The sequence below is a fragment of the Phocoena phocoena genome, chromosome 3 (genome assembly GCF_963924675.1).
Source record: "Phocoena phocoena chromosome 3, mPhoPho1.1, whole genome shotgun sequence".
NCBI lineage: Eukaryota > Metazoa > Chordata > Mammalia > Artiodactyla > Phocoenidae > Phocoena > Phocoena phocoena.
In genome coordinates, this window is record NC_089221.1 from 62083153 (window position 1) to 62110997 (window position 27845).

Below are 27845 nucleotides of genomic sequence, written 5' to 3' on the forward strand. Positions count from 1 at the left end.
GTATGCTATCCCATTTTCACACACCAAGCTGAGAGGCCATTTATACTACTTCTAGGCTAATTTTTGCTTCCTGCGAGAGGGAAGATGATTTACAATGAACTTTAAGTATCTAGTTCATGTCCATCATTGTTGAAAAAGAGAAGGGAGCCGAGAAGGCCAGGAGTAGCAGGACAGAGAAAATGCCACATGGATTTAGGAGTTGAGATCACTGACAGTAAAATATATGTTCTTTGGTTAGCAAAGCGAAAAGGGGGAAAGTACTGCATACATGATAGATACACACTAGCATTCTAAAGCAGGAGACAAGAATGTCCAGAGTGTATTCTTCCCCCACTGGCAGATGGAAGGGCTATTATTATAAATGAAAGGCAGCAGTAGTGGATGCCAGGCACTTTTGCTGTGTGCCAGATTCTGAAGTCCAGATGTGAGCAGGTTACCCCTGGGACAGGACAGGCTTCAGCTCCCGCAGCAGAAGAGAACCAATCACAGTTTTCTCAGTGTTTATGATAAGCTGGGCTGTAGAGCCTTCCTTCAGTTCCACCGTGACTAGCATCAATGACCCACTGTGCACAGTTTTAGCTGCAAACCTGGAAGAAAAAAAAAAAAAATGAGAGAGAGACCTTTTATCGTGAGGGGAAAGGAGGAGACAGCATACATTCAAATAGGTTTAAAAGAACTCGTTTTTTTCTCAATAATTTATTACAGGTTCCCTACTGCCAAAAACCCAAAGCCAAGCATTCTTCTGAAAAAATCAATAAACTGCCCAGCACCATGCTTACCACAAGCAGGTAATTTCAGTGTATCTTTGGAACAGAACAGAAAAAGGAGTTCTATTTTACTTATTGGCTTGACCAATAGATGCATGTGAATAATTCTCTATTACTACATATTTGGGAATCATTTATTCATTTGATATTTAACATTTCACCATGCATAGCACCATTTAAAACAAACCACTCTATTTTTATCTTTAAAACATGTTAAGAAAAAGGTACCTTTCTCAAAGAGCTTGAACTTTTAATTCCTCATATCTGAAAATGATTATGCAAGACATTAATTTTGTGTGCATTATAAACTCTTCATAAGTTTCAATGAATTCAGACATGTTAAATATTCAACTTCAGTCTCGAATGTTGATGACATGTAACAAAATCACGTGAGAGCCAAGTGCAACACCCTGCTCCCTCCGCTTGTATTTTTTTTAACGTTCATAACGTTAGATCTTCTTTCTGCTTTAGAATGTAAAAGAGGAAACTTGAGGTCTAAGGCTCCATTACTAAATTCCGAGACACGAAGAACCTACTAATTACATGAAATTAAAAGCAAAACTAGCCTTTTAAGCACTGCAATTGACTGCAAAGCCGTTGGAGGCACAATGAACTTCTGTCAATCCTGCTAATTCATTCTGCCTGCACAGTTGAGCCCCAGGGAAGAGGGTGGTCCCCTCCTAGGCCTCCATTTTCCACGTAGAGCATGTTCCACACTTTTGAGGGGACGGGGGGCGGGGGGGACGGGGTTTGCTTGCAGGGATGACTGGAGAAAAACAAAGTTGCTGCGCATGGGCTTTTGAAAACACTAGCAAGTGTAGAGCAGGTCTGTGACCTGCTGTGACCCCACTCTGCAGGGCCGATCCCCTTTCCCCTTTCTGGAGGACACGTGTCTGAATCTGAGCCATCTGCCTCAATCTGCGCGACATCTTCAGCCACAATGGCACCCAGTTAGCCCTGACAGCAGCTCACAATACATAAAAATCAGACCGCTGCGCTGACAGCGCGCTGTGGCCTATTCAAGAGCCAACCAACTGGTCAGTGTCTCATGTCTGACAATTAGCATGGGCCTTGCACAGAGCCCACGGCGTCCTCGGGGATCTGTTTAATTACCATCAACATAAAAGAGGGAGTTTATCAGGAGACACTCAGAAAAACTTCACTCCTGACTTAATTAAAATATTAGCCACTTAAACAGGAAGCAGATTCTCTTTAAATGAAAAGTAATTTCTTTTTTGAGTTTTTTTTAAAAAATGACATCAAAATCTCATAACATATTAAATTCTTTCTTTCTTTTTCTTTTCTTTTCTTTTTTTTTGTGTGGGGACCTAACAAGCCATTTTTGGCCTAAATAGAATCATGAAAATCAATTTTCCAACAATAATTAGAATAATGCATCAAAAGCAAGACAAATATGCTAATTTTACTAAGATGAAAATATTATCAACACTTTTAAGTCGTGTTTTAAAATGTTAGCTAATGGGTGGTAGACAAAGTGTGTTAGAAACCTTCGTAGACATTTATTTGTGTACTCTCTCCAAACATGCTGAAGACTTGTAAGGAATCCGATAGAGCAGTTTTTCCACTGAGAGAAGCAACTATAAGTAGAGACAGTTTAGGAACAGAAATCATACCAATGTTTTTAAAGAGGTTTTATAAAGCTCTGGACATACATACCCATTTGCTCTTTAGACGCCCATACACGAGATTAGGAGCTGGGCAACTCAGCTGCCTCTTTGAGAGAACACAAGATCACCAGCCCTGAAATGACCTCTCTTTTCTATCACCCCTTGCAGGTTTCTGCATTTCTTTTGTCCAAATTTTCGAGGTTCTTCTGCTTCATAGGAGAACCCTGTTTCTGTATTTCTGTTAAACCATGTCACCAGATGATAGATACTAGGTGGCTCTATTGTCTCACCCATTTATGCAACTTTCCCCACAGATGTGGTCATCACCAAATCTTCATTCAACAAATATTTCAGCAGAGGTCCCTATTTCTGACAGGGTTATCATTATGTCAATGATAGTCTTTATTTACTTAACACTTGTGCCTTGGGAACACGGAGAAGAAGACTGTGTCTGAAAAGGAACGCAAAAGTTCCTACTGACTGTTGACTGTCAGGGTTGCACAGCCCCAAGGCACATTTTATCTCTTTTCTATTAAAACTTAGGGTTGATGTTACAATAATATAAACTCAGCAGAGACAAATGTCAATTTTGATGTCAGTATGTTTACAGAGATTAAAACTAGTGTCCTGTACCTGTTTTAAAAATCCTAATACCACAAAATGCTCAATACCGAAAAGAATAGGGGCACATAAGAGGCATTTGCTTACACTGCAGTGGAAACACGCTAAGCGAATCATCCTAGCAATAAAATCTGTTACCTGGTGTGAAAGCTACTGCCTTTTAACTAGGTCTGTATGTTCTAATGGGCACAAATGATAGAAGCAATGTTTTAAAGCAGAAGACCAGAAGATCAGATGTTCTGACATTCTCATTTCACAGTTCAAAAAGGATGTATTTAATTGGAACACAGCATGATTACAATTGGTTTGTTTTGGTCCATGAAAGCAGAAGCCACCCCCTCCCCCCCAAATTTATCAATCATTTAACTTCCAAACAGGCGATGCTTTAACATACATTTAAAAGATAGTTATGGAAAGAGTACTAGTTAGTAAATAACAAATAGCTAGCTTTGGGATGTAAGAAACACTGATTATAAAGACAGCTTGGGTCAAATACCTGCATACGAAATTTAATGGCGGACCTAAGAACCTTTGTACTTGGCCTCAAACTAAGATCACACTGTGACAATTTTTTTTCCAGAAAACCTGTGAAGTTTTTGATCACTGTAATGATAATAGCAGCTATCATTTATTAAATGCTGTGTGCACTGGGTACTAAGTACTTCACTTGCATTATTTCATTTGATTCTGAGTCAGATCAATTTGTAGGTGAGGAAACTGAGGCCCAAAGACGTTGAGAAACTCGCTCAGGGACACATACCTAGTGAATGGTTGAGCAGGAATTTGAACCCAAGCTTTCTGATTCTAGATCACACACATTCTCTTAATACATGCAAAATGCCCTCTTAAAATATTTGTTTTTTATCTGTCAACAGGTAAATTAAGGTTTTTCTTATTTACCTAATATGCATATAATCTATTATTGTTCCAGAAACTTTAAGAAGGAAGATTTTTCTCTTCAAAAGTTGTGTACCTGATTTGTAATATTCTGTAATTCAAAGCATCTTGACTTGATGCTTTGTCACAACACGTTTTAAAGTTCTGCCTTTAAAGATTAAACAAAATAAACAAAACAAACATTCCCCACCCCCACTCCTTCAAAAGAGACACCAGCAATGAAAAATACAAAACCTTGAATGGAGCTGTAATGTAGGGAGGGACGACTGGGAGACCAACCAACCTCAAACACGAGTAACACCACAGATGAGAGAACAAATAAGTGGATGACAGTTACAGATGTATTGCCTATGTAAGATGGGCTCCATGTTATTAAAAGGATACCAGCTAGGTATTTTTCATAATTTTTCATTTTCATTCTACCACCAAGCACTCACTGTTTCTAATCACCAACTGAGAAGGTAAAACTGGATATATTTGTATTTCATCTTGTTAAATGTCTTTTTGTCTATTGTCTCTAACAATTGACATTTAATCTTTGAAGTCCATAAGAATTCCTAAGATTTAAAGAAAAAGATGAAATAAAGTGGTTGCCAAACCTAAATCAAAGTATGTACTACTCTTCTAAAAAAGTTAATTTGTTTTAACTACTGACAAAATTATGAGGACAGGTCAATAACGACAATGAATTTGAACAAATATATTATTTACGATGCACGGACTTACTCCTTCATGCACTTAAACCATACATCTTTTAGATTTGTAGGAAAATGCCTATGGACCTTAAATGCTCTTTGTTGGAAGGAAAAGAATCCTACAACTCAACTGTTTTAATAACTGAAATGTTGATAGAACAACATGAATTAAAAAATATTTATCTGAGAGGCTGCATCAATCACCAGGGTATTCAGAAACATAAAACTTTTTTACGCAGAATCATATTTGCTACACTTAATGCAACAGCTCAAAGACATGCTTTTTCTTCTCTTGGATAGTCTTCCTGGTTTCTGATTTTTCTATTCTGAGTTCAATTTTCTTGTGTTTTCTGTTCTACTGGTTACCAGGAGCTGTGACAATGGCCCACTCAGGCTAAAACTTTTTTTTTTCCCCACTCTGTACATGAAGCCTTCAATTACTGTCTGCTGAAGCAGACAGAATCCTATTAGTAAGAAAGACGATCACAAGATGCAGTGCCCTGCCCTAGCTATATAAAAATAATTAGTCCAAAGTTGACAAATGTGTAATGAAGTCGCACAATGACTATACGTAAGAAATACTGGTTTGAATAAGCCTCCTAACATCGAATACCAAAGCATGTTGATTTGGAGTATTATTTTCCAAAGGATTTAAAATGATAAACCCTTATAATTTTGAGTTAATATAGCATAACATTTTCAAAAGGCCGAGAATTTGTAAGTTGTAAAAAAATCCCATTTCGTTGACTATAAAAGTGTATTTTGAAGTTAAGCTCATTACACTATTGAATTAATATTAAGAAAATATTTACATGTGGTTCAAGTTTAGAGAATTTATCCAAAGCAATGTACTTTTCCCTATTATTTTTAAAAAAGCCAGCAATATTGTAGTGTTTTCCTTTAACATTCTGATTAGAATAGTTAAAACAAAAAATAAGCTACCATCAGAATTTAGGACTCTCTATTTTCTATTCTAATCTTTAGAATTGGTATAAAAAGTGATTCTCTACACTATCTTGTCAACGATGCATTCTCTTTATACAGGAAAGCTAAGAAAATCTAAGTGCACTTTCTCAAAGGAGATACGAATCATTCCAGTTATTCCAGAGCATTTTTGGTTTGTCTGTTTGGTGCGGGTGGGGTGGGATGGGACTTAACAGAAAACCAGAGAGTAAAACAAATAAATTCTTACCCCATTCTCTTTGATTCCTTATAAAATTGTCAACCCAGAAGGAAAATCATCAAGAATACCTTTCTTTCATTTTTACATGAAAACATTCATATATTCCTATTTGTAAAACTGTTGCATTGTAGAATATTACTTCACAAACAGTGGAATTAAATAAAATTTAAATATACAATGTTTTAAAGCAAAAATCAACTGCAGTTTGGTTATTTCTGAAATATCCAAATACGCCGCCTTCTGTGTAAAAATTAGAGGTCCACATTTGCTTTTCAATGAATTGCTGCTCGGAGCCTGCAGAGATCAAAGCAGTCAGATAAAAAAGCAGTGCTGCCCTCTAGTGGACAACCACCAATGTGAGAAAAACTCTGATCACGAAATAGGTTCCACAAACCTTAGTCCTGGTTTGAGATGCCAATTTGTTTTTTGTCTGTTTGTTTGTTTGTTTTTTGGCTGTGACACGTGGCTTGTGGGGATCTTAGTTCCCTGACCAGGGATTGAACCCCGGGCCCTCTGCAGTGAAAGTGCCAAGTCCTAACCACTGGACATTCTCTCCAATTTGTCATATTATAGAAAAGACTGAAGCCTGGCATCTTTATATTAACAACTGTTTGTACAAACTTTTGTTTTAAGACAGATGAAGTATGGTGACTATAGTATCAGGCTTATAAAATTAGGGCACCAAGCCATCAAATGTCATTCTTATCCATTATGGTCCTTCAAAATTACCCAGTATTTAAATATTCCATAGTTATCAGGGGAAAAGAAATAAAACAGCTAGCAAACAAAAACAATAACCCAAAGGGAGATCAACCTAAGAACCAAAAAAAGGAAAATATCAAAGACTCCCACCAAGAAGTAATTATGTCATTCATGTTTCTAACCCCGGCAGCAACAAAATCTGTCACAAAGGTCTTCAAAAAATATTGAATGAAGGAGTTACACAATATAGATATTTTAGGATAGAAACAATGGTATATACCAGTATTTCCCCTATTAATAACCATAAACATGTATACAACAGTGATTCACTGGATGAGTTTAAGGACTAGAAATGAAATAAGTTGTTCTTTACAACTACTTTAAGTAAAAAAAATTTATTTTAATCCTAAAACAATAAACTGTCTTTAAATGTGTTGATAAAAAGTTGGTTACTAGGTTGCCATGGATTCACAGTTCCATTCACAACACCTGATTTTTCTAATAGTTAAGGACTTAAGTAACAACAGTAAAACAACATTTATTCTATAAGGATTGTAATTATTCACAGGTTGTATATGTTCAAAATTTGCAAATTAAAAAAGTGACAGGATAAACAAAATCCAAACCATAGATTACGATATACAGGGGGGAAAAAAGAACGTAAGTACTGAATACAAGTTAATGAAAGCTGTCCTAAGGTCTTACTGAATAAGGTAAGAACTAAAATAGATTCGTGGCAGAGACATGGCTTTCTGTTTTCACTCAAATAGCACCCCTTATAAGGTCAATTTGTTGTTCACGAAAGGGAAAAATGAGTAGGTTGTATGACAACTGTTTTTAACAATACTACTGTATATGAATGTCAGAATTCCTGAAACTGGGTTAAAATGTAAAATGTTGAGACTGCTGAAAGGCAAACTTTTACTTATGGTCTAAGACTGTTTCAGAGCTACCACTGTAATGTGCTACTCTAGGTAACAACAGACTTTCTTGGCTGGAACACACTGGATATAAAGAAGAAAAACCTAAATCAAACATCTTGTCTACTGATGTTCCTGAATGACTAACCTGTAAAAAAGAAACATAAACACAGAAAAATATATTTTAAAATATGCCACGAAAAAAAAAATATGCCACGTGGCTGGCATTAACTATGAACTTTTGGAACACTTACCTGCAACCACCTGGAATACTGGGTCCTGCCCCAGCAGTCCTGAATCTGAGTTTTACACAAACTCCCACATAGTTCTTTTATACAGAACAACGTTATAGAGATTTTGAAGGTATAGATTTTTTGGCTTCTGCATATTGGTCATTTTTATTCATTAGTTTATCAGAGGACAAGCAATGTAATTAAAGCAAACGTGCCTCAGTTTCTACACTATTGAATACAAATCTCCTTCATAAACACTTAATTTCTTTCTTGGAGGGACACAAGAAATTTATTCTGGCCCGGGATAAACCTAGGATTTCCAATGCTAGTCACTCTAACCTCCCCTAAAACACATAAAATCTTCACCTTTTAACTTTTCCATCTATTCATATACTGGTTTACTGTTGTTCATTCTGCCCTTTGTATATACTCTATTAATATTGTTTTATATAATGTGTTTTAAGACTTTCACAGTGTCTCACATTCTTATATGTGAGTATCTAACATAGGACATGAAGATGTTCAGCTATATATTTAATAAATGCCTTTTATGATTTTTTGATTCTGACTTCTCTATTACCCCTTATCATGTGGTAACTGTAATTTGGAAAACAGTAGATTGGCACAATGACCATAACTCTGTAGATCTCAATAAGATGGTTTTGTTCTCAAAGAGCAGCTTTTTCAACCAGTAAGTACATACCACAGAAATGAAGATAAAATTAAGTCTTTCAATAGTATACTGGTTGGCTTTCTGATTCTATGGTTCATTTAGAAAATCAAAACTAAATGTCACATAATCTGAAAGTAGTTCTACTTTCTCAACTGATCTTTGAAACCGGTTAACTACGCTGAAAATGCTCCTGGCTTTTGAATTGAATTCCATAAAACTTGTGCTCCTTTAATTGACTTTTTCTTAATGGAGGTATTTGCTGCTAATGTGTTAGGAACCATTTTCTCTTACGTATTCAATTAAAATTTCTACTTTATACTGTTAAACACTTCTACATATTAATGAAGATTCACTTTTTCTTAGCTAATTCTTATGTTAAATACTTTTTAACTTGGTATTTAATGTAAAAAATATTCATATTGTAAAGAGTAGTAGGAATAAATTATCCTAAAACTAGACAATGGGAACTTAATTCATTGAATGGTCAGAAAGAATATTCTAATGCTAATTAAAAAGTCCTCTCAGAAATGAAAGATCCTGAAAAATTAAATAGAACATAGGTAGGCCAGCCAAGAATAATTTATTGTACTGAAAATTTTAATTTCTTAAAATACTAATGGTCAAAATACTTTTCAAGCTTATTGTTTTTTTATTAAAAATGATTACCATTAATAAATAATGGTTTTGGTCCTATTTTTCATAAACTCAAAAAAGCAACTACCACAGAAGAATAGAGAAGTCATTCAAAAATCTCATAGAGATTTCAATTTTATTACTAACAATTAAATGATATAAAGGCTTAGATATATAAACTCATTCATCCCACAGGGTAATCCCCTACTGAACACTGTCAAAAACATTAATACAATTCAATAAAGTGGTAAACTGTTAATTTTTGTTATTATAAACAGTAATTGCTATTTCGTTTTAAATGAAATTAAGAAAGCTATTGGTACAGACTGTACTACCAACTGTTTATTTCAGTTTTAACTTACTGAGCATAAAAGAATGGCAAAAAATGTTACATTTGTGGGATAGTAATTTTTGTCAGTATCTGTATGAAAACTACAAATAACTCTAGGTATTTATTGGAAGCCTTCTAAAATTTAAAACATTATTATAGCCATACCTTACTATAAAAAAAGCAAATGTAAAACATTTTCAATAAGTACAATGAGATTTGTGAGGCAAGTTAAGATAGCACAGCCTATTTAGAATTATATATAGGCATTTTATTCACTTTCGGCTCCTCCACCAAGTTACAGAGCCAAATACCAGGCCACTGTGATAAGGCTGGACTGGAAAAGTGTCAACACATTGCAGAAGTGTATGAGGACCATGGCCATTAAGTATAAGTGCAAACTCTGCACTCCAAAGGCAGATAGAAATGGTTCCTAGTTGTGTGTCTCCCCTGCACTGGTATGGATAATTGAGAATTGACTGTAACTTAATCCTGTGAACAGGCATTAAGTTCTAAACCACCAAGACAAGTTATAGGCAAACTTTATGCTTTAATAAGAATTATACAACTGTGCTAAGTGTCTCACTTATTAGTCTTTTTCCCAATAGGAAAATGGCTTTCATATCAGTTGGTTTTGAGAAGGTAATCTGGCTATTTTCTTCTAAGAAACAAAAACCTGGAACACTGTCATTGCTTTCAGAAAAGTTAAAAACCCGCATACAAAGCAAAACAAAAACTTAATTAGAAGTTCCAACATAAACGAGGGTTACCCTATGTTGTTTTGTCTACTACAAAGGAACATATTAAAATAAGACTGAAGTATTGCTGGATACTAGATGTGTCAGGTAAAATTTCATACAGCATAAGCTAAAAGTTAAAGTTGATGTACAATATTTTGGTGTTTTAGTAATTTCAATAATTCAAAGGATCCATAAATAAAACAGAACAACTTCTGCCGAAGAAAATCACTCAGTAAGTGAAAAGAAGTATTTAAAGCAGAAAACAAAACAAGGAAGACTTAGAACCAAAAATTTTTACTAAAAGCCTTCTTTTTGTTCATTTTTTCCCCTATTGACCAACACTAACCGATAGATAAGGTGTATATTTGCATGGCAGTACCAATATGATGACCTTATATCCATTTTATTATTTTATCACCACCCTATGTGAGATAGATAGGGCTTATCAAAAATTAAGAAATGGAAGCATCAGATCTCTTGAGCAACTTACTTAAGGACCTCCTCTTCGCAAAAAAAAAAAAAGGCACAAGGCAAATTTGATTTTTGACTAGTACATGCAGTTTTCATTCTGTCATGATTATTAGATGAAGTTAGGCAACTCTGTAATGGCAGATAAAGACTTGAACTCAGCTCTTCTGATGTCAAGTCCAATGTTCTTCCATAGATAACAGAATTTCATTTCAATCACCTTCTTTCCCTGCCATCAATTTCCAAACAGATGAGGTACTTACAGCCCATAAGGAGAAGTTATAAAGCCCAATAATGGCAGAACTGAGTCTAAAAAAATCCAGATCACCCACAGAACTCTTTATATGGGGCCTCTCTTGCCCCTGTATTAATTTAAAAATACATTTTTAAAGGGTTGAAGGCGTTCTCTTTGATTTTCAATTTATTTCCTAAATGTAATGGTGGAAGTATGCCATTGGCAGTAGAATGGCAGAGGAATTAAAGATAGTTTGCAATGAATTCTTTTAAACTCACAGAGGACTAAGTAACAACTGCATGTTTATTTAAGGAGTAATTATTTTACTTTCATTTCAAGCCACTAGCATTCATAAGGATACAAAGAAGGCACATACTAATCACATTTTCTGTTACCTTTAAGGACAAATAACTTGGACCTCATGTTTTAGATGGTTGGTGGTGAAGATATTTCCTGGCCTAAGAAACAGAAGCTGCATTTGGCCCCATGTTGGTTGTCTAGCAGCTCCTTATTACTGGAAGCAGCCTTAGGGAATTGCTGTCAAAAGGAAATCTATACCCAAACTTCCCCCTTTTCAAGTAAAAAAGTCCAAATCCATTGCTTTATAAAACAGTTCTTCCTGGAATTCACTGAATCTGGTGAAATAAGAAATTCTCAGCCATATCTCACACAAGGTACCTTTACAAATCACCAAGCTACTATAAAATGCAGGTATACTATCTGTATCTTTCAGGAAAGCCCGTATCTGTGTACTAAGGATTGTATGAAATAGGGAAGAGGGCCTTAATCCAAACCAATCAATCAAATGTATCATCATAAAAAAGGAGGGGCACATGTATGTTTAGGGGTTTTTATTTTCAAGGAAAATTATGAATTGAAAAGTATAGATTTATACATGTAGACAAGTTATCTCCACATCACGTGTCAGTGAACCTACCTGTGTATATTATCTTGGCCAGAAGGGACTACACCTACGTTGGCTACGTTTACAACCTTCTGAAGGATCACAGAGGAAGTGAAATTCTGCGGTGCAGCAATAATTACAGTAGAAGTTTCATTCATTCCCGTTAGCATTCCTGTAAGAGCAAAAGGCGGCTCCCTTTTACTAATTTCTTTATGAAAATTACATTAAACAATTTAAAATTCATAGCCAAAATTTAAAAACTTTTTAAGAGAACAAATACCACTTCAGAATGTAATTTACAAGATAATTTTCATAAAATTAAAATGAACTGCAACTGATTAAAAAATTTTTTTAAATCCTCGTTGTGTTGAAAAATGTGTAAAAATGCAAACATCACTCTTAATAACCTGATTTTAAATACTAAGATTGATAAAAGCATAGAATCACAAAGATAAAATTCCAATTTCGCTCCCTTTAAAATATACACAATTAATTTGGGCTTTATAAACTATTAAGTTTTTACTTTTTAAGAGTTTGGTTTTTTTTCCTTCTCCTTTTCAGTCAAAGATCTCTCTTACCAAATGCTGCTTCAGAACAAATCAAAGTGTTTCTGGAATAACTAGCAGCGTTACACAATGAATGGTCTCAATATAATGGATCAAAGTTATCTCAACAGTGACTGAAAGTCACCGAACAGTTACGTGGTTCTAAAACATAGACAAGTATCTAAGCTACACTTAGTGATAACAGTATTTGCCTAGTAAGTGTAACTATGGTTCCTGACAGAAACAACTGAAATTTCTGAAGCAAAAACATTTGAACACAAAGGAAACAATGTAAATTGGAAAAACTTAAATCCCAGAGACATTTCAAATAATATTTAAGAAAGAAACTAAGTTAAGCAAAATCATGAACAAAAACCATATAGAATTAACACAAGGCATGCCATTAATATCAGAATCTTATATACAAATGTTCAAAGGACAAATTCAATAACATATCAAACTCTTGGAACAAATACTGAAATTAAGTACCCGGTTAAAAAAAACCAAAATAGTTATAATAAATGCCATCTATCTGGATCTGTGATGTAAGTCATTGACTCCTAACGGTATCTACTAAAAATGAGTATCTTTTGAGACATATGATATGTGTACAATAGTTTATAAAATTTATGAAAATGGTAAAAGCTGATTTTATGTTTTCAAAAGGCCCTCCACCTTTAGGATTATGTATTTAATTTTGTTATTTATTGCAAATACAACAGAAACATTTTAAAACCCCTATGATTTAGCAGCATGAAGACTAAAGCCTAACACTGTAAAAAGACTTACTTAGCTTTTAACAAAGAACAGTTTTTACTAACCACTTTCAAACTCGGGGACACTATGTTCTGTCTTAGACTGTATAACTTCAATATTAGGCAAAAGCTTTAAAAACCACACAAGCAAACACTGCTTTTAAGTAAAGCACAGTGGCTGCTGACATAACACTGCTGAGAGATGTGTGTACTCATTTCGGATTTAAACCTCCATTAAGCTCTATTGAAGAGCAACTTCTGAATAAATGAATGCAACTATGTTTATGTTAAAAGCCTGTTTCCCTCCGCCTGTAATTAAAGGAAATGTTGTACAAAGCCAGTACTTTTGTCAAGCTCCTGTAAATGGAACGATGGATAGCACTCAGAGAAGTGAATGCATTGCTTCATATTTAACCTTAACACTCTTGTCATTAATGGTTTGTCTAACTTGGTCTATAAGAGACAAGGTATTGCTCCGCTGAAGTAAAATTAAAAAAAATCAACTAAACCATGCTTTTCAGAACAGAAGATTCATTATCGCCAGCTAATGTATTGGCATAAAGCAAAGTAACATGCTATCAAGTAAGGCACACATTCAATCTGCCTTCCCACCCCCCTTTATTTTTAACTCATGCTGTTTTATTGTTATAGGCAATTTGTACCACTCAGCATGACAGTGTAAACTGAATCAAGATTAATTTACATGCAAAAGAACACTTAGGAGAGCAGCATGGTAAGCAAATGTATTGTCTCGATTGCTGAGGTGGAAAAAGAACCTGGAAAGAAAAAAAGGTGCTCTAATTAAGGGGCATCAAATATGATTGCCTGCGGTGGTTAAGGGCCAGAAAATAGTGAATGTCTGGCCATTTAAAGAATTAGCATCTTGCTAGCTAGCAACCCAGAAGATGGAGGTATAAATCATAATGAAATTAAGTAGCCATTCTAGGTTTCTTAAACCAGAGATTTTTTCTAAATGAAAATATATCAGGTATTCTTAAATTAACGAGAAAGAAAAATATGCCAAGATATCATTAAAAGTTTCTTCTACAAAAACAGACTTCAAATACTATACAGCCTTCTCATGCATAATAAAGGTAAAGTTACTGGAGAAATATTTTTAAATTCTCAGATACAGAAGTTGTTGCTTTATTAGAATTTACCTAATTTTGGTGAGGCACTGGACAGCACTTAATTTACGTTAATCAGCTGTAATTAACTGCTAAAATGTAAATAAAATAAGAAAAGAAAATTTTAAAAATTTCTTGTAAGCTTTGGATTTCCAATTTAATTCATAAGAAGAAAATGAATAAGAGGAGGAAATTTGGAATAAGCAGTTGGCTTGGGTCTCTTACAATTAAAACTGCTTCAAGAAACGCAATTACATTTTTAAAAGTAAAACAGAGATCCTACTGATAGTACTGAAATCATCCCAGAGCTAGATCATGAACTAACTTTGCAAGGCTCAAAACTCATAATAATGAAAAAAATATGGCTTCTGGTTAAGGCTCATAATATGAATACTCTGGATAACTTCAAAATATACAATAAACCAATCTTTTGTTTAGTACTTTGACTACCAACCTTATAAAAATGCATGTTTGGTCATGGAACTCTAAATGCAACAACTGAGAAAAAGTGATAGAGCAGGCTGTATATTAGGAATAAAACATTTCCGTTTAAAAAATATTAATCTAATATGTACAACCTGTTAGAAGTATTCTTATTTAATATTATATACACTTTTCAAATATGCACATCTGTATAAAAATAGAACCATATTTCTCATGTTTTTAATTATAACTTCTTCAGTTAAATCCTAGTTAATACATTTCTTGAGTCTTGAAATATATGCCCTGTGAAATGAGATATTAAGTGTGTAAATTCATTTTATTTAAAGTAGAAAAACAAGTGAAAGCTAGCATGTAATGATGCACACAGACATTTCTTAAATTTATTGGCATTTTAACTTCCCGAAGTTTGCACTGATAAAATCTGAGGAAAGTGATTTTTATTCTGATTTAGAATTTTCAGTTAATGAGTCATTTATAGGTATCTTCTGCAAAATAAGCTAAGCTCTTCCTAGAGTAGTATAACAAATAAATACATGTGTAAAGCTGAGAATTGAGACCTCTATTACCAAAGCAGCTGAAATCTAGAACTAAAAGGATGCTACTGAAGACTCTAAACCTGTGGTACATTTGTCAGCATCAAGTCCCACAACAAAGAATGAACTTAGGAGGACAGAAGGCATGATACAGACATGCCAAGAGACTTGCAAGGATTTACAAATACTCCATATAAACCAATTTTCAAATAGCTTTATTCAGAGTAGCCTTTCTGCTCTACTAAACATAGCAAACAGCTGCCAGATTTATTCAGACAAATAATCAACAACCATAGAAGTAAAATGGCAGAAGAAAAAGGAATTTTGGCAACATCTCCACAGAGGACCACAGCTGTTCTCCAAGCGCTCCTCTCTCATGTGATTACGGTTCTGTATGGCTAGTCAGGGACAAAAATCCCTCAGTCACAGCAGAGCACAAAAAACTTGATCAAAATATCAAGTACATAATTCTAAACCAAAGTTGAGGAAGAGAAAAGATATACAATAATCTGCTGCTTTAGAAATACTTTAGCTGCATTTTTCAAAAAAGGAATATCCCCTTAACAATAAATGTGCCAAGACTTTATTCGGTCCCTATGTGCCACTCACCTGGGTTTGCTGAGCAGGTGTAAAGCAGAGAGGCAGGCTTTAGCCAGCAAAGGGTAAGAATAGCAAATGTAAGAATCAATTCAATTGGTCAATAGAAAAATAAAATCACATATATGACTTTCTATAGCAATAATCAACATCCAAGAAAAGTAAACTCAAAGATGGATTTAGTCATTCTTTTTTATCACTTAAAAATAAGGCAGAATAAAAGGTTACTATTAATTTACAGTCGTGTATGAGATTTTCTTTGTGAGATTCTTCTACAACAGGTCCTTCTGACGTTGTGAATTGCAAAGGTTCATAGTTTAAAAAAAAAAAAAAAGCCTCTGGCACTACATGATAGAGTGCCAGGAAGCAAGCCCTTCTCTTTAGGTGTAGATATTTGTGTTTGCCTGTACTTTGTGAAAGCTTGGCAGGTATGATTTAATGACCTCAAGATGAAGGGAATCTTTGCTAACCCCCTCCAAAGAAAAAAATAGCCTAGATTCACATAAACTTTAAAATATTGCTGACTATACCATTTAAATATGTCCTAGTTTTTATAAATTCAATTCTTAATTAAACACATAAAATGAGACAGTTGTTTTCCCTTATTCATACATGACAAAAATTGTTTTTATTAGAAAGTATGCCTAACTCTAAGGCAAGCCTAAGATATTAATGCTTTCGTTATGCTGAAAATATTTTTTTTTGGTGCTTATTTAAAAATGTTTCAGCTCTGATATAGCCTGACAGCATAGCATTTCTTCCATACAGAATAAGGTCAAAAGAAAATGGAGGTATTTTAATGCTATAATTAGGATTTTATTTTGAAGGGTAGGGCACTCTAATGTGTACAGGGAAAAATATATTAGTAGAACACGAAAAACAGTTCTATAGTGAGAGGAAATACAGAAACATAACATGTATAGTGATGAGACTTTGCTAAGTCCCAAATTCCTGACATTTTCACTAATACAAAACACATGAATACATCATTAGATTGACAAACCAAAACTTCAAGAATTGAAAAGTTAATTAAGAATCAATTTATTATTTAAAAGACATATTAATCAATTTGCAAGTATGCCAGGAATGTAGACAAACATATACCTTTAAGATTATTTTATAAACGCAAAGCATTAGCAAAAATTGGAAGACTGTGCATTGACATCTGTTAATGGCTATGTACATAGGGTAATTTATTTTAGAGACCAGCCAGAGGAATGAACACATGTTATTTGGGATGCCAATTTCTAGTAAATTGTAATAATCTCTCACCTTGCTCTTTCTTAAAATCTTTCTCTGACATGGCCACAGGTAAAAGCAGTTCTCCAACAGGAGGCTGAATATTAACACTGAAGCAATCATCCTTGGTACTAAGGAAAAAACACATTAAAGCTGACTAAATGCTTAATAAACAAATATTCTTCTTAATACTATGCAGTTAAATAGGTGCAATGAAAGCATACAGAGACCTGCTTGGCTTAAATATCACAGCTAAAAAAGGTTTGAAATATTTCTCAACACTATCTGCAGAGAAATACATCTGTTACCTGAACTAGAAAACATATAGATATATATTTTTTTACAAAAATATGCAGTTATGGTAAATATGCCATTTGACATAGAACTTTTAAAAATAGGTAAGCAGCAAGGGTATATATCCATTACTATCAGAGGAACACTTAATGCAGCTTATCTAGTAGAGAATATCTTATCTTCAATTTTGTAGTAAAAGTGTAGAAAATGGAGTGGCTTAGTCTTAAATAGTTAAGATATGTCTTTTAAGATATTAATTTTTAAATAAAGAATAAAATGGAGTGACCATACTGTGTTATGTGTGAAAAAAATAATACCTCATCTGCAAACTTGCTTTCTTAAAACAAAACCCCTCATTTTCTAGTAGCATTATTCACTGACATTATTGAACATGTGGTGAAAGTTTTTCAAATTACAGGATATGAAGAATTTAGGAAAGGCAACTTTCTATTTTCATCATACAGGAAAACAATACTGAGTGCATTTATTTCATTTAAATCTCATGAAACTACTATCTTTATTAAAAAATTACTAAAACTGCTTTAAAATGTTTTTAAATTACAAGTTTGAAGTTAGGTTGATGAGTGTATCAGTTCACAATGTGTTTGGCTGCAAAGAAGCAGAAAATCCAACTGACAATTTCTTGAGAGATGGGTGCTTATTGTTCAGTGTATAAGTAATCCTGTAAGTTACCAGTCAAAGGCTGGTTCAATGGCTTAAAGATGCTGTTAGGAACCCAGGCTTCTCTAGCTTTCAACTCCACTAGCCCTAGTGTGTTGATTCTTATCCTCATGGTTGCCAGATGGCTGCTGTATCTTTAGGTACCACTTTAACATTCCACTGAAGAAGGAAGAGTGATGATGGAAGAGTAGTGAATAATGGAGCCAACTGACAACTAACTACATGATTTTTCCTACAATACATTCTTATGAAGACCGATCACATGGCTAAGATTCCTATTTCTGTACTACTTATTCTCATGTACTTCCTTGAAATAAATTTCCTACTAATTGAGGTAACAATACTGTAATATGCAGCATGACTATAAGCTGATCTCTTAAGGTGCAAAAGCCGATGATAAAAAGCCATGTGAGGTAACCAGAATTCAATCAGATAGCATTTTAAACGTAGATGGAATTATATGATGCTGAGATTTTGAAATTGTGCAGAATTCTGTCAAGTTCAAAAGTCTTTAAGCTTTTAGACAGGTATAAGGAGCAAAATAAATGCAGAATCCAATCAAGTATTAAAAAAAAAAAAATTGAGCCGACTGAATCTGTTCCTTTTTATCAGGAAAGCAAAAGCTTTACTGAAAGTCCCAGGGAAGGAATTCTAGTTTTGTGTTAGAACTGGGTCTCATGGCCAGTGGGAAGATGGCTAGGGAGATGGGAATTGTGGATAAGAAACACCAAACATTAGGTTAAGAAAAATACTTTCTTGAAGGGTGGGGTAGGGACAAATATTAAAATATAAAGAAAGAAAAGAAAATCCACTTTGATTTTATGCTATTATATACTATAAACTTTTAAGCTGCCTTATTTTTTTAAATGGAACAAGGTACGGACTAGACTAAAAAAAAACAAAGAATGTTTTGAATTATTCACACATGGATTGCCCGAGGCAAATCAATAAATCCAATTTATTTATTATTTCAATAAACATTTACTGAACACAAACTTGATCCCATGTACTGTGTGAGTGTCTGGGGATTTAAAGACAAGTAAGATTGGCCCTTGAAGTTCACAAGTTTAGTGAGAGAGAAAGAGTTCAATTATGTTTATAACAGAAAGGTAAGTGCTATGTTAGAGACATGTGGAAAGTATCATAGTCCAAGGAAGAGGGGCTGATTAATTCTGCAGGAGAGGTAGAGATAAGTTTACTTCCAAAAGGAGGGAGAGGAGCATTCTAGGGATTCTACACCTACGTTTTGGGAATGGTGAGCAGTGTGGTGTGTCAAAAGATGGGATTGGGGGCACACTGTAAAGAACAGCATACACAGCATGACCATTAGTCCCAGTTCTCCCATGGCAGTTGTCCTGGAATCTTGTTCAGTTAATGTCTCCTTTCACTCTCTGAAGTGTCCTGATTTGTATGACAAAGTGTATGATTACTTTACTCTTATAACTCAGACAAAGGTGCTTCAAAGTTTCCTGGAAAAAAAAAAAAGGAAACTACCAGAGACTTCTGACATAGGAAAATAAATGACCCCATATGTATTTTATAAACTCTGCTGGCAGTGTGTAAAGGTGGAGTACAGGAGAAATCCAAGGCAGGTAAATCAGGAAGGAATCTAATTAACAGTCTAGGCAGGGGTTTTTAGCACTGTGTGTTTTACTTTAGTACATCCTAACAATGATCCGAAGAGGTAGCTTCTGTTACCCCTAATTTATTAAGAGAAGTTAAACAACATGCGCAAGGCCACACAGCTAGTATGAAGAACTGAACACAGCAGCACTGGGATTTGAACCCAGGTCTATCCTACTCCAAAGTCAGCTATATAATGTTTGCTGCCATATATATATATATTTTATTCCACTATACAAGGTTGCTTCCCTAGGGTGGGTAGCACTGAGAATGGGGGAGGTGCGGGTATTTTATAGTTAAAAGGGACAGATCTGGTGACGGATGGGAGGAAGAGACTTTGAACCGTCTAACGTGAATGACTGGGAGGATGACTTCCTCCACTGAAGAGGAGTTTTGGGGATTAAACAAAATGATTTGGATTTAATCATGTTTTACTTTGAGTACCACTGAGTTACCCAGGAAGAGATATTTAGCAGATAATTGGAAATACAGATCATGAATCAGAAAAGAGGTCAGGGCAGTATATATGAGTTTGGAAGTAACCAGAATGGTACAGGGAAGGGCTGAAGCCTTGTAAGTAGATAAGATCATGTAGGAAAAAAGGATATACCAAGAAGAAGGATAAGGTGGAAACCTGGGGAAGCCCCGCATGTAAGTAAAAACAGAAGTGGTGCAACTTGCAGAAGAGCCTGGAAAAGAGTGGCTGGGGAGAAAAGGTGTGTGTCAAATACTGCAGGGAGGAATAAAAAGAAGCACGTGTAAAAGCTAGAGGAATAATGCAGAACGCAGTGAGCTGAAGGTGAATGGAAAAACTGGCAGGGAAAAAGATGCGACAGAAAGCAGCAGAAGCTTCATGAGGACGTAGAGGCAAAAGAAAAATGCTTAAAGAAACGAGCATAATTAAAGGCTGGTGCAACACAAAGAAATAGGGTAAGGTCTTAGAGGAGGTAAATGAGGTTGGGATTAAGAGCATAAGAACTAGGTGAATGGGTGAGTCCTGGAATGAAGGAGGATATTTCTTCCAAAAACAGCAGGGAAGGAGCTATTAAGATAGAAGTGTTGGGCTTCTCTGGTGGTGCAGTGGTTGAGAGTCCGCCTGCCGATGCAGGGGACATGGGTTCGTGCCCCGGTCCGGGAAGATCCCACATGCCACGGAGCGGCTAGGCCAGTGAGCCATGGCCGCTGAGCCTGCGCGTCCGGAGTCTGTGCTCCGCAACGGGAGAGGCCACAACAGTGAGAGGCCCGCTTACCGCAAAACAAAACAAAACAACAAGATAGAAGTGTTGAGGGTAGGGCACTTGAAGGATAAGACCAGGCTGATGTAATGGAAGGCTAAGTCACATTAAGAGAAATGTAAATGCTGATAAAGGAGTAAATGGATAGGTATATATATCATGAACTAATTTAGTGTTAAATATAAAATTTTGGCTTCAAATAACTGGATAAATCAGTGTTCTCCAAAGTGGGAAAGGACAAGGCACTCCCCTGAGGTAGAAAATCCACTGATGAAAAAAACCCTATCAATTATATTTATTTTTTTCTCATTCTATCTGAAGTTCTCTCTCTCTATATATATATTTTTAGATGTTGGGGGTAGGAGTTTATTAATTAATTTATTTATTTTTGCTGTGTTGGGTCTTCGTTTCTGTGCAAGGGCTTTCTCTAGTTGTGGCAAGCGGGGGCCACTCTTCATTGCGGTGCGCGGGCCTCTCACTATTGCGGCCTCTCTTGTTGCAGAGCACAGGCTCCAGACGCGCAGGCTCAGTAGTTGTGGCTCACGGGCCTAGCTGCTCCGCAGCATGTAGGATCCTCCCAGACCAGGGATCGAACCCGCGTCCCCTGCACTAGCAGGCAGACTCTCAACCACTGTGCCACCAGGGAAGCCCTGAAGTTCTATTTTTGTCTGTACATAATATCTTAGTACATACATGTTAGCACAGTGAGACACACACACACAATACATATAGGGAGTGTGTAGTATAAATATTTTACTCAGATGTATACAATTTTAAAAGTTAGGGACCACTGGGTTAAATTACACATACTACACTATCTCTACTTACGTTTTCTTTTAGATTACGGGTGAAATGACCAGCCTTCTCCTTTCCAACACTCCTGAAAAGGATCCCATTTACCTCTTGGTTAAAGGTAACTCTACAGCACTGATGCCCAGGGAGGAGGGTGTGAGAGCGGAGAAAAGAAGGGAAAGTAGACTTGCCTTCTAAGGCATATATGAAAATCAAGGTGGATAAGCAGAAGGCTTAAGTTTGGGGGAAAAAGGTGATCCTGAAATGTCCCCACAGGCAACAACCCATGTGTTAAGAGATAAATATATACTATTCAACTTGACTGGGTATGTTTCACTTTTGTTACTTTTGGGTAATGCATGTTTTATTTTCTGTGGTTGGTGAAGTGATTAACATGTAATTCTGTATGAAAAACGAAGGATATAAGTTCATCCAAAATGGGTCTTATGAGACAAATGTAATAAAACTGGAATATTGCTGTGGCAGACACTACTTGTTGCTTACTCAGTATTTTTTTTTTCCTTTTTCTTCTTTACTGATATAATCCTGATTTTGTTCAGGTAGACAATGTGCCCACCGGAACACTCTCTTCTCAGGCTCTTGTAGCTAAGACTGATCAAGTGACCCGGTTATGACCAATGAAGCCTGAACAGAAGTCTGCTAGGGACTCTTAGGAAAGCTTTGCTTTTCTTTTTTTTTTTAGTATTTCTTTTTATTTTTTGGCTGTGTCGGGTCTTATTGCAGCACGCGGGATCTTACGTTGCAGTGCGCAGGTTCTTTGTTGCAGCGCAGCCTTCTCTCTAGTTGTGGCACATGGGCTCCAGAGCATGTGGGCTCTGTAGCTGTGGCATGTGGGCTCTGTAGTTGCGGCACACGGCTCTCCAGTTGTGGCGCATGGGTTCAGTTGCCCCGCGGCACGTGGGATTTTAGTTCCCCGACCAGGGATTGAACCCGTTGTCCCCTGCATTGGAAGGCGGATTCTAAACCACTGGACCACCAAGGAAGTCCCAAGTTTTGCTTTTCTGACACAGATGTGGCTCCTCCCTTCATGTCACTTCTTACCTTTTTTTTTGGCCTAGAATGCAGATAGAATCCTGGAAGTAGAGAAGCCATCTTGTGACCCCCGAGGATGACTGGCACATGCTAATGAAATTAGCTCATGGAACAAAAAGTTGGAAAGACCTTATACCAAAAGACATTGTGCAGCTACTCCAGCTGCTCTTAACTGCTGTCCTGTGTTCTTCTCGTACCAGGAGAATAATAAATAAACCCCTATTTGGTGAAGTCACCACAGTTGGGTTTCTGTTACACACAACTGAATGCAAAATCTAATTAATATACATAACACACTTCATAAGGCAGTCTCAGCTTCTAAGCAAGGTTTGGCTTAGCAGGGAGTAAGATGGAATGTTTCCTCTTTATTTTGGGGAAAATTTACTTTCATTTATATTAGTGTTCTAGGATGCTCTCCATAGTTTTCATGCGCCTCCTTTTAAATATTTTGCCCTTTTATTGTTTGCTTCTCTCTCTTCTTCTTTTCTTTTGTCCCACTCTTTTTCCTCTCATCTTCTTTGGTTGAACATGGGGCTAAACACAGCTATCTTGACATGGATAGGGGAATGTTGAAAATGAGTAATGACAGATGTAAGTTTAACAGAATTAACAGTTTACCAGATCAACAAACTACTATTATTAGGCAGCTCTAAATAGCCTAATTACATGGGGTCAGATGGTGTAACAGCTTAATGTAAGACAAGATTCTACCTGTTCTATATTTAACTGTAATGCATATACTTGTACTACATATAATCTCATTCCACAGACTCCTACAATCCAAACTGGTAAATTTTCTAGGTAAGAAATGTGCAAGTAGTCTAACCATTGTGAGACTCAAATTTCCTTATCTATGAAGTGAGAAAAATGACACCCTTGTGGGCTCGTTTTAACGATTAAATGAAATAACATAAGCCAGTACAGTGCTTAATGCATAACTGATACTCAAAACCTACATCCATAATAGGGAAGTATCATAATTTATTTAAGCATTCCCCCATCAATTCTCATTTGCAAATTTTCTCTATTACAAACAATGTTTACTTAATAACCTTGGATAGATCCATTTCTTCAGCACAAGCACCAATATCTCCCCAAGCTTGACACCCTAAAAATGAAATCACTAAGTTGAAGAGTATGATTAATCAGCATTTGAAAAATACTGCCAAACTGACCTAAAAAAAGTGGTGCCAACTTGAAGTTCCACAAACAGTAAATAAGAATACATGTTTTTCTGTACCTTCCGTGTCATATATTAAAATTATTTTAAAATTTTGCAAATCTGATGGATGAAATTTTTTTTATTTCCCTATTACCAATGTTGTATATGTTATTGTTATGGATCATTTGCATTTCTTTTCTTGTTAATGAACTATTCTCAACCTTTCTCCACTTTTATATTAGATTCCTTTTTATTGATTGCAAGAGTTCTTTATATATTCTGGTTACTAAACTTCTGTCTGCTAAATACGCTGTAATACTTTCTATCTCTCATGTGTTATGGTATCTATTTTTTTCTTCTTTGTAGAGAAGTTTAAAATTTTTAATAATCAAACCTGTCAATTTTTCACTATATCTTTCTGGATATTGTGTCTTGCTTGACTTTTGCCCCCAAAGAGTATAAAAATATTTGTCTATATTATTTCTAGACACTTTTATAGTTTCTATAATTAAACCATAAATCCATCTGGAATTTATTTTGGAGTAATCTGTGGGAGGAAGTTATCTTTGGTTTTTTCCCGATAATGGTTCTCACATCATTTATTGACTGGTCCATTCTTTCCCCAGTGATATGAAATGTCAGCTTTATGATATACAAAATTTCTAAATTCTCTGTTTTGTTTTACTGATTCCTTTGACAATAGCCAATTACATTGAATAAAAATATTCTTGTGACTTTGAAGAATATCTTGAAGTTATTATTGAAAAAGGCTTTTCTCATTAAATTTTTGTTTTGACTTTTCTTGGACATTCTTTTTTCCAGTTGAATTTTAGAAATTTGTCAAGTTCCTTGAAAAGGCTTACTGGAATTTAGCATTGAATCAAACTGAATTTGAAGATTAACCTGAGGGAGAGTACTCTCTCCCATTTTAGGAACATAGTATATTATTACATTATTTATATCTTCTTTTTATGGCCCTTCAGGAAAGTTTCAGGTTTTTTTAAAAAAAAATTCCCACATCGGTATCATATATTTGTTAATTTATTCCTTTCGTTGTTCTTGTAAAAAGAATAATTTTATTCATAATGTCTTAAAATTGGTCAGTCCCACCATACAGAAATGTTAATGATTTTCACATAATGATCTGTACCTAAACAGTATCCTATTTATTAGCTTAAATAATAGATTTTCTATTGATTCTAAGACTTTGTGGGTTGGCAATTATATACTGAATAAAAATAATAATTTTGTGTCTTTCTTTCTAGGATTTATACCTCTAACTATTTTTACTTGTCTTTTTGTATTGGCTAGCACTTCCATAAGAATGTGAAATAGTGTTGAAAGAGGGTAACCTTCTCTTGCTTTTCTGACTTAAAAGAGAATGCTTCTGATATTTCATGTGGTGATAGGTAACTTGTATGTCTGATAATAAACACACACACACACAAATTTTATTTTGTAATTCTCAATTTTTCTGTGCCATCCTCTTTAAGGTGGGGTTCTTATAAATAGTATATATTGAATTGTGCTTTTTACATGTTCAGTATCACCGGAATTTAACTTATTGACATGAATTCTGATAACTAGTATGTGTGGCCCCTTCTAGTCATCTTATTTTGTTTTCTATTTACCATGCTTTTTTCCTTTTCCTGCTTTGTTAAACTGGTCAAGTTTTAAGCACTCCGTTTCTTCTTCCCTTTAGTCATTTGGAGGTTATAATACATCATATTTCCCTTAATTCAGAGGTTAGCTTTAACATTTTAAACCAAATTTAAACTCCTTTTAGCCATCAATCAATCCTCTTGTCATGCATGACAAGAACACCATCATTCCTCATACTTGTCCACATCGAGATTTTGGTTCCAGGTTATTAAAATTTATTTTTTACATTAGGGGTGAACAATTATTTTTACACATTGACGGATTTTACAGGTTGAATTATCTGTCTACTTTTTATTCTGTTTTTCTCTGTCACAAAATAAAAAAAATTTTTTTTACTATAGTATATCTTTGAGTAATCCTCTCAAGAAAGGGTCATTGGTGGGTAAACTGATGGAATCTTTGCTTGTCTGAAAAATGTCTATTTTGTTTCCATCAAATTTTAAAGATTATGTCCCTTGTCTTCTGGCCACCAGAACTGATGACAGTACTGATGAGGAATCTGATTCCATTCACATTCTTGTTCATTTTTAGGTAAGCTGCTTTTCTCCACCTCTCTGGAAGATACTAGAGTAGTTTTCTCCTTATTAAAAATCCTACCAGAAGCAACAAATAACCTACAAGGGAATCTCCACAAGGTTGTCAGCTGATTTTTCAGCAGAAACTTTGCAGGCCAGAAGGGAATGGCAGGACATATTTAAAGTGATGAAAGGGAAAAACTTACAACCAAGATTACTCCACCCAGCAAGGATCTCATTCAGAATCCGTGGAGAAATCAAAAGCTTTACAGACAAGCAAAAGCTAAGAGAATTCAGAACCATCATTACAACACATGCTAAAGGAGCTTCCTCAGGCGGGAAACACAAGAAAAGAAAAAGACCTACAAGAACAAACCCAATACAATTAAGAAAATGGTAACAGGAACATACATATCTATAATTATCTTAAATGTAAATGGATTAAATGCTCCAACCAAAAGACACAGACTGACTGAATGGATACAAAAACAAGACCTGTATACATGCTGTCTACAAGAGACAAACTTCAGACGTAGGGACACATACAGAATGAAAGTGAGGGGATGGAAAAAGATATTCCATGCAAATAGGAATCAAAAGAAAGCTGCAGTAGCAATACTCATATCAGACAAGACAGACTTTAAAATAAAGACTATTACAAGAGACAAGGAAGGACACTACATAATGATCAAGGGATCAATCCGAGAAGAATATAAAACAATTGTAAATATCTATGCACCTAACATAGGAGCACCTCAATACATAACGCAAATATTAACAGCCATAAAAGGAGAAATCGACAGCAGCACAATAACAGTGGGGGACTTTAGCACCCCACTTACACCAATGGACAGATCATCCAAAATGAGAATAAAAAAGGAAACACAAGCTTTAAATGACACAACAGACCAAACAGACTTAATTGGTATTTATAGGACATTCCACCTGGAAGTGGCAGAATACAGTTTCTTCTCAAGTGCTCACGGAACATTCTCCAGGGTAGATCACATCTTGGGTCACAAATCAAGCCTCCGTAAATGTAAGAAAATTGAAATCGTAGCAAGCAACTTTTCCGACCACAATGCTACGAGATTAGAAATCAATTACAGGAAAAAAACTGTAAAAATACAAACACACGGCGGCTAAACAATATGTTACTAAATAACCAAGAGATCACTGAAGAAATCAAAGAGGAAGTCAAAAAATACCTAGAAATAAATGACAATGAAAACACGATGACCCAAAGCCTATGGGATGCAGCAAAAGCCATTCTAAGATGGAAGTTTATAGCAATACAATTCTACCTCAAAGAAACAAGAAACATCTCAAATGAACAACCTAATGTTAAACCTAAAGCAACTAGAGAAAGAAGAAAAAACAAAACCCAAAGTCAGTAGGAGGAAAGAAATCATAAAAGATCAGAGCAGAAATAAATGAAACAGAAACAAAGAAAACAATGGTAATAATCAATAAAACTAGAAGCTGGTTCTTTGAGAAGATAAACAAAATTATAAACCTTTAGCCAGACCCATCAAAAATAAAAGGGAGAGGACTCAAATCAGTAACATTAGAAATGAAAAAGGAGAAGTCACAACTGACACCACAGAAATAAATACAAAGGATCATGACTACTACAAGCAACTATATCCCAATAAAATGGACAACCTGGATGAGATGGACAAATTCTTAGAAAAGTACAACCTTTCAAGGCTGATCAAGAAGAAATAGAAAATATGAACAGATCAATTGCAAGTAATGAAATTGAAACTGTGATTAAAATCTTCCAACAAACAGAAGTCCAGGACCAGATGGCTTCACAGGTGAACTCTATCAAACATTTAGCGAACAGCTAACACCCATACTTCTCAAACTCTTCCAAAGAATTGCCGAGGATGGAGCACTCTCAAACTCATTCTACGAGGCTACCATCACCCTGATACCAAAACCAGACAAAGATATCA

General features: G+C 35.2%; 1 protein-coding gene across 1 annotated transcript in view; it reads right to left on the bottom strand.

Moving 5' to 3' along the window:
• Window positions 1–357: 357 nt before the first annotated feature.
• Window positions 358–27845, bottom strand: part of AP3B1 (adaptor related protein complex 3 subunit beta 1) — a 276812-nt gene continuing 249324 nt past the window's right edge. Inside the window, exons 25-27 of the mRNA XM_065875497.1 lie at window positions 16901–16998; window positions 11661–11799; window positions 358–587 (exon numbers count right to left, since the gene is read on the bottom strand). Of these exons, the coding sequence (XP_065731569.1) occupies window positions 434–587; window positions 11661–11799; window positions 16901–16998 (391 nt within the window). The 3' untranslated portion in view covers window positions 358–433. The remainder of the gene's footprint in view (window positions 588–11660; window positions 11800–16900; window positions 16999–27845) is intronic.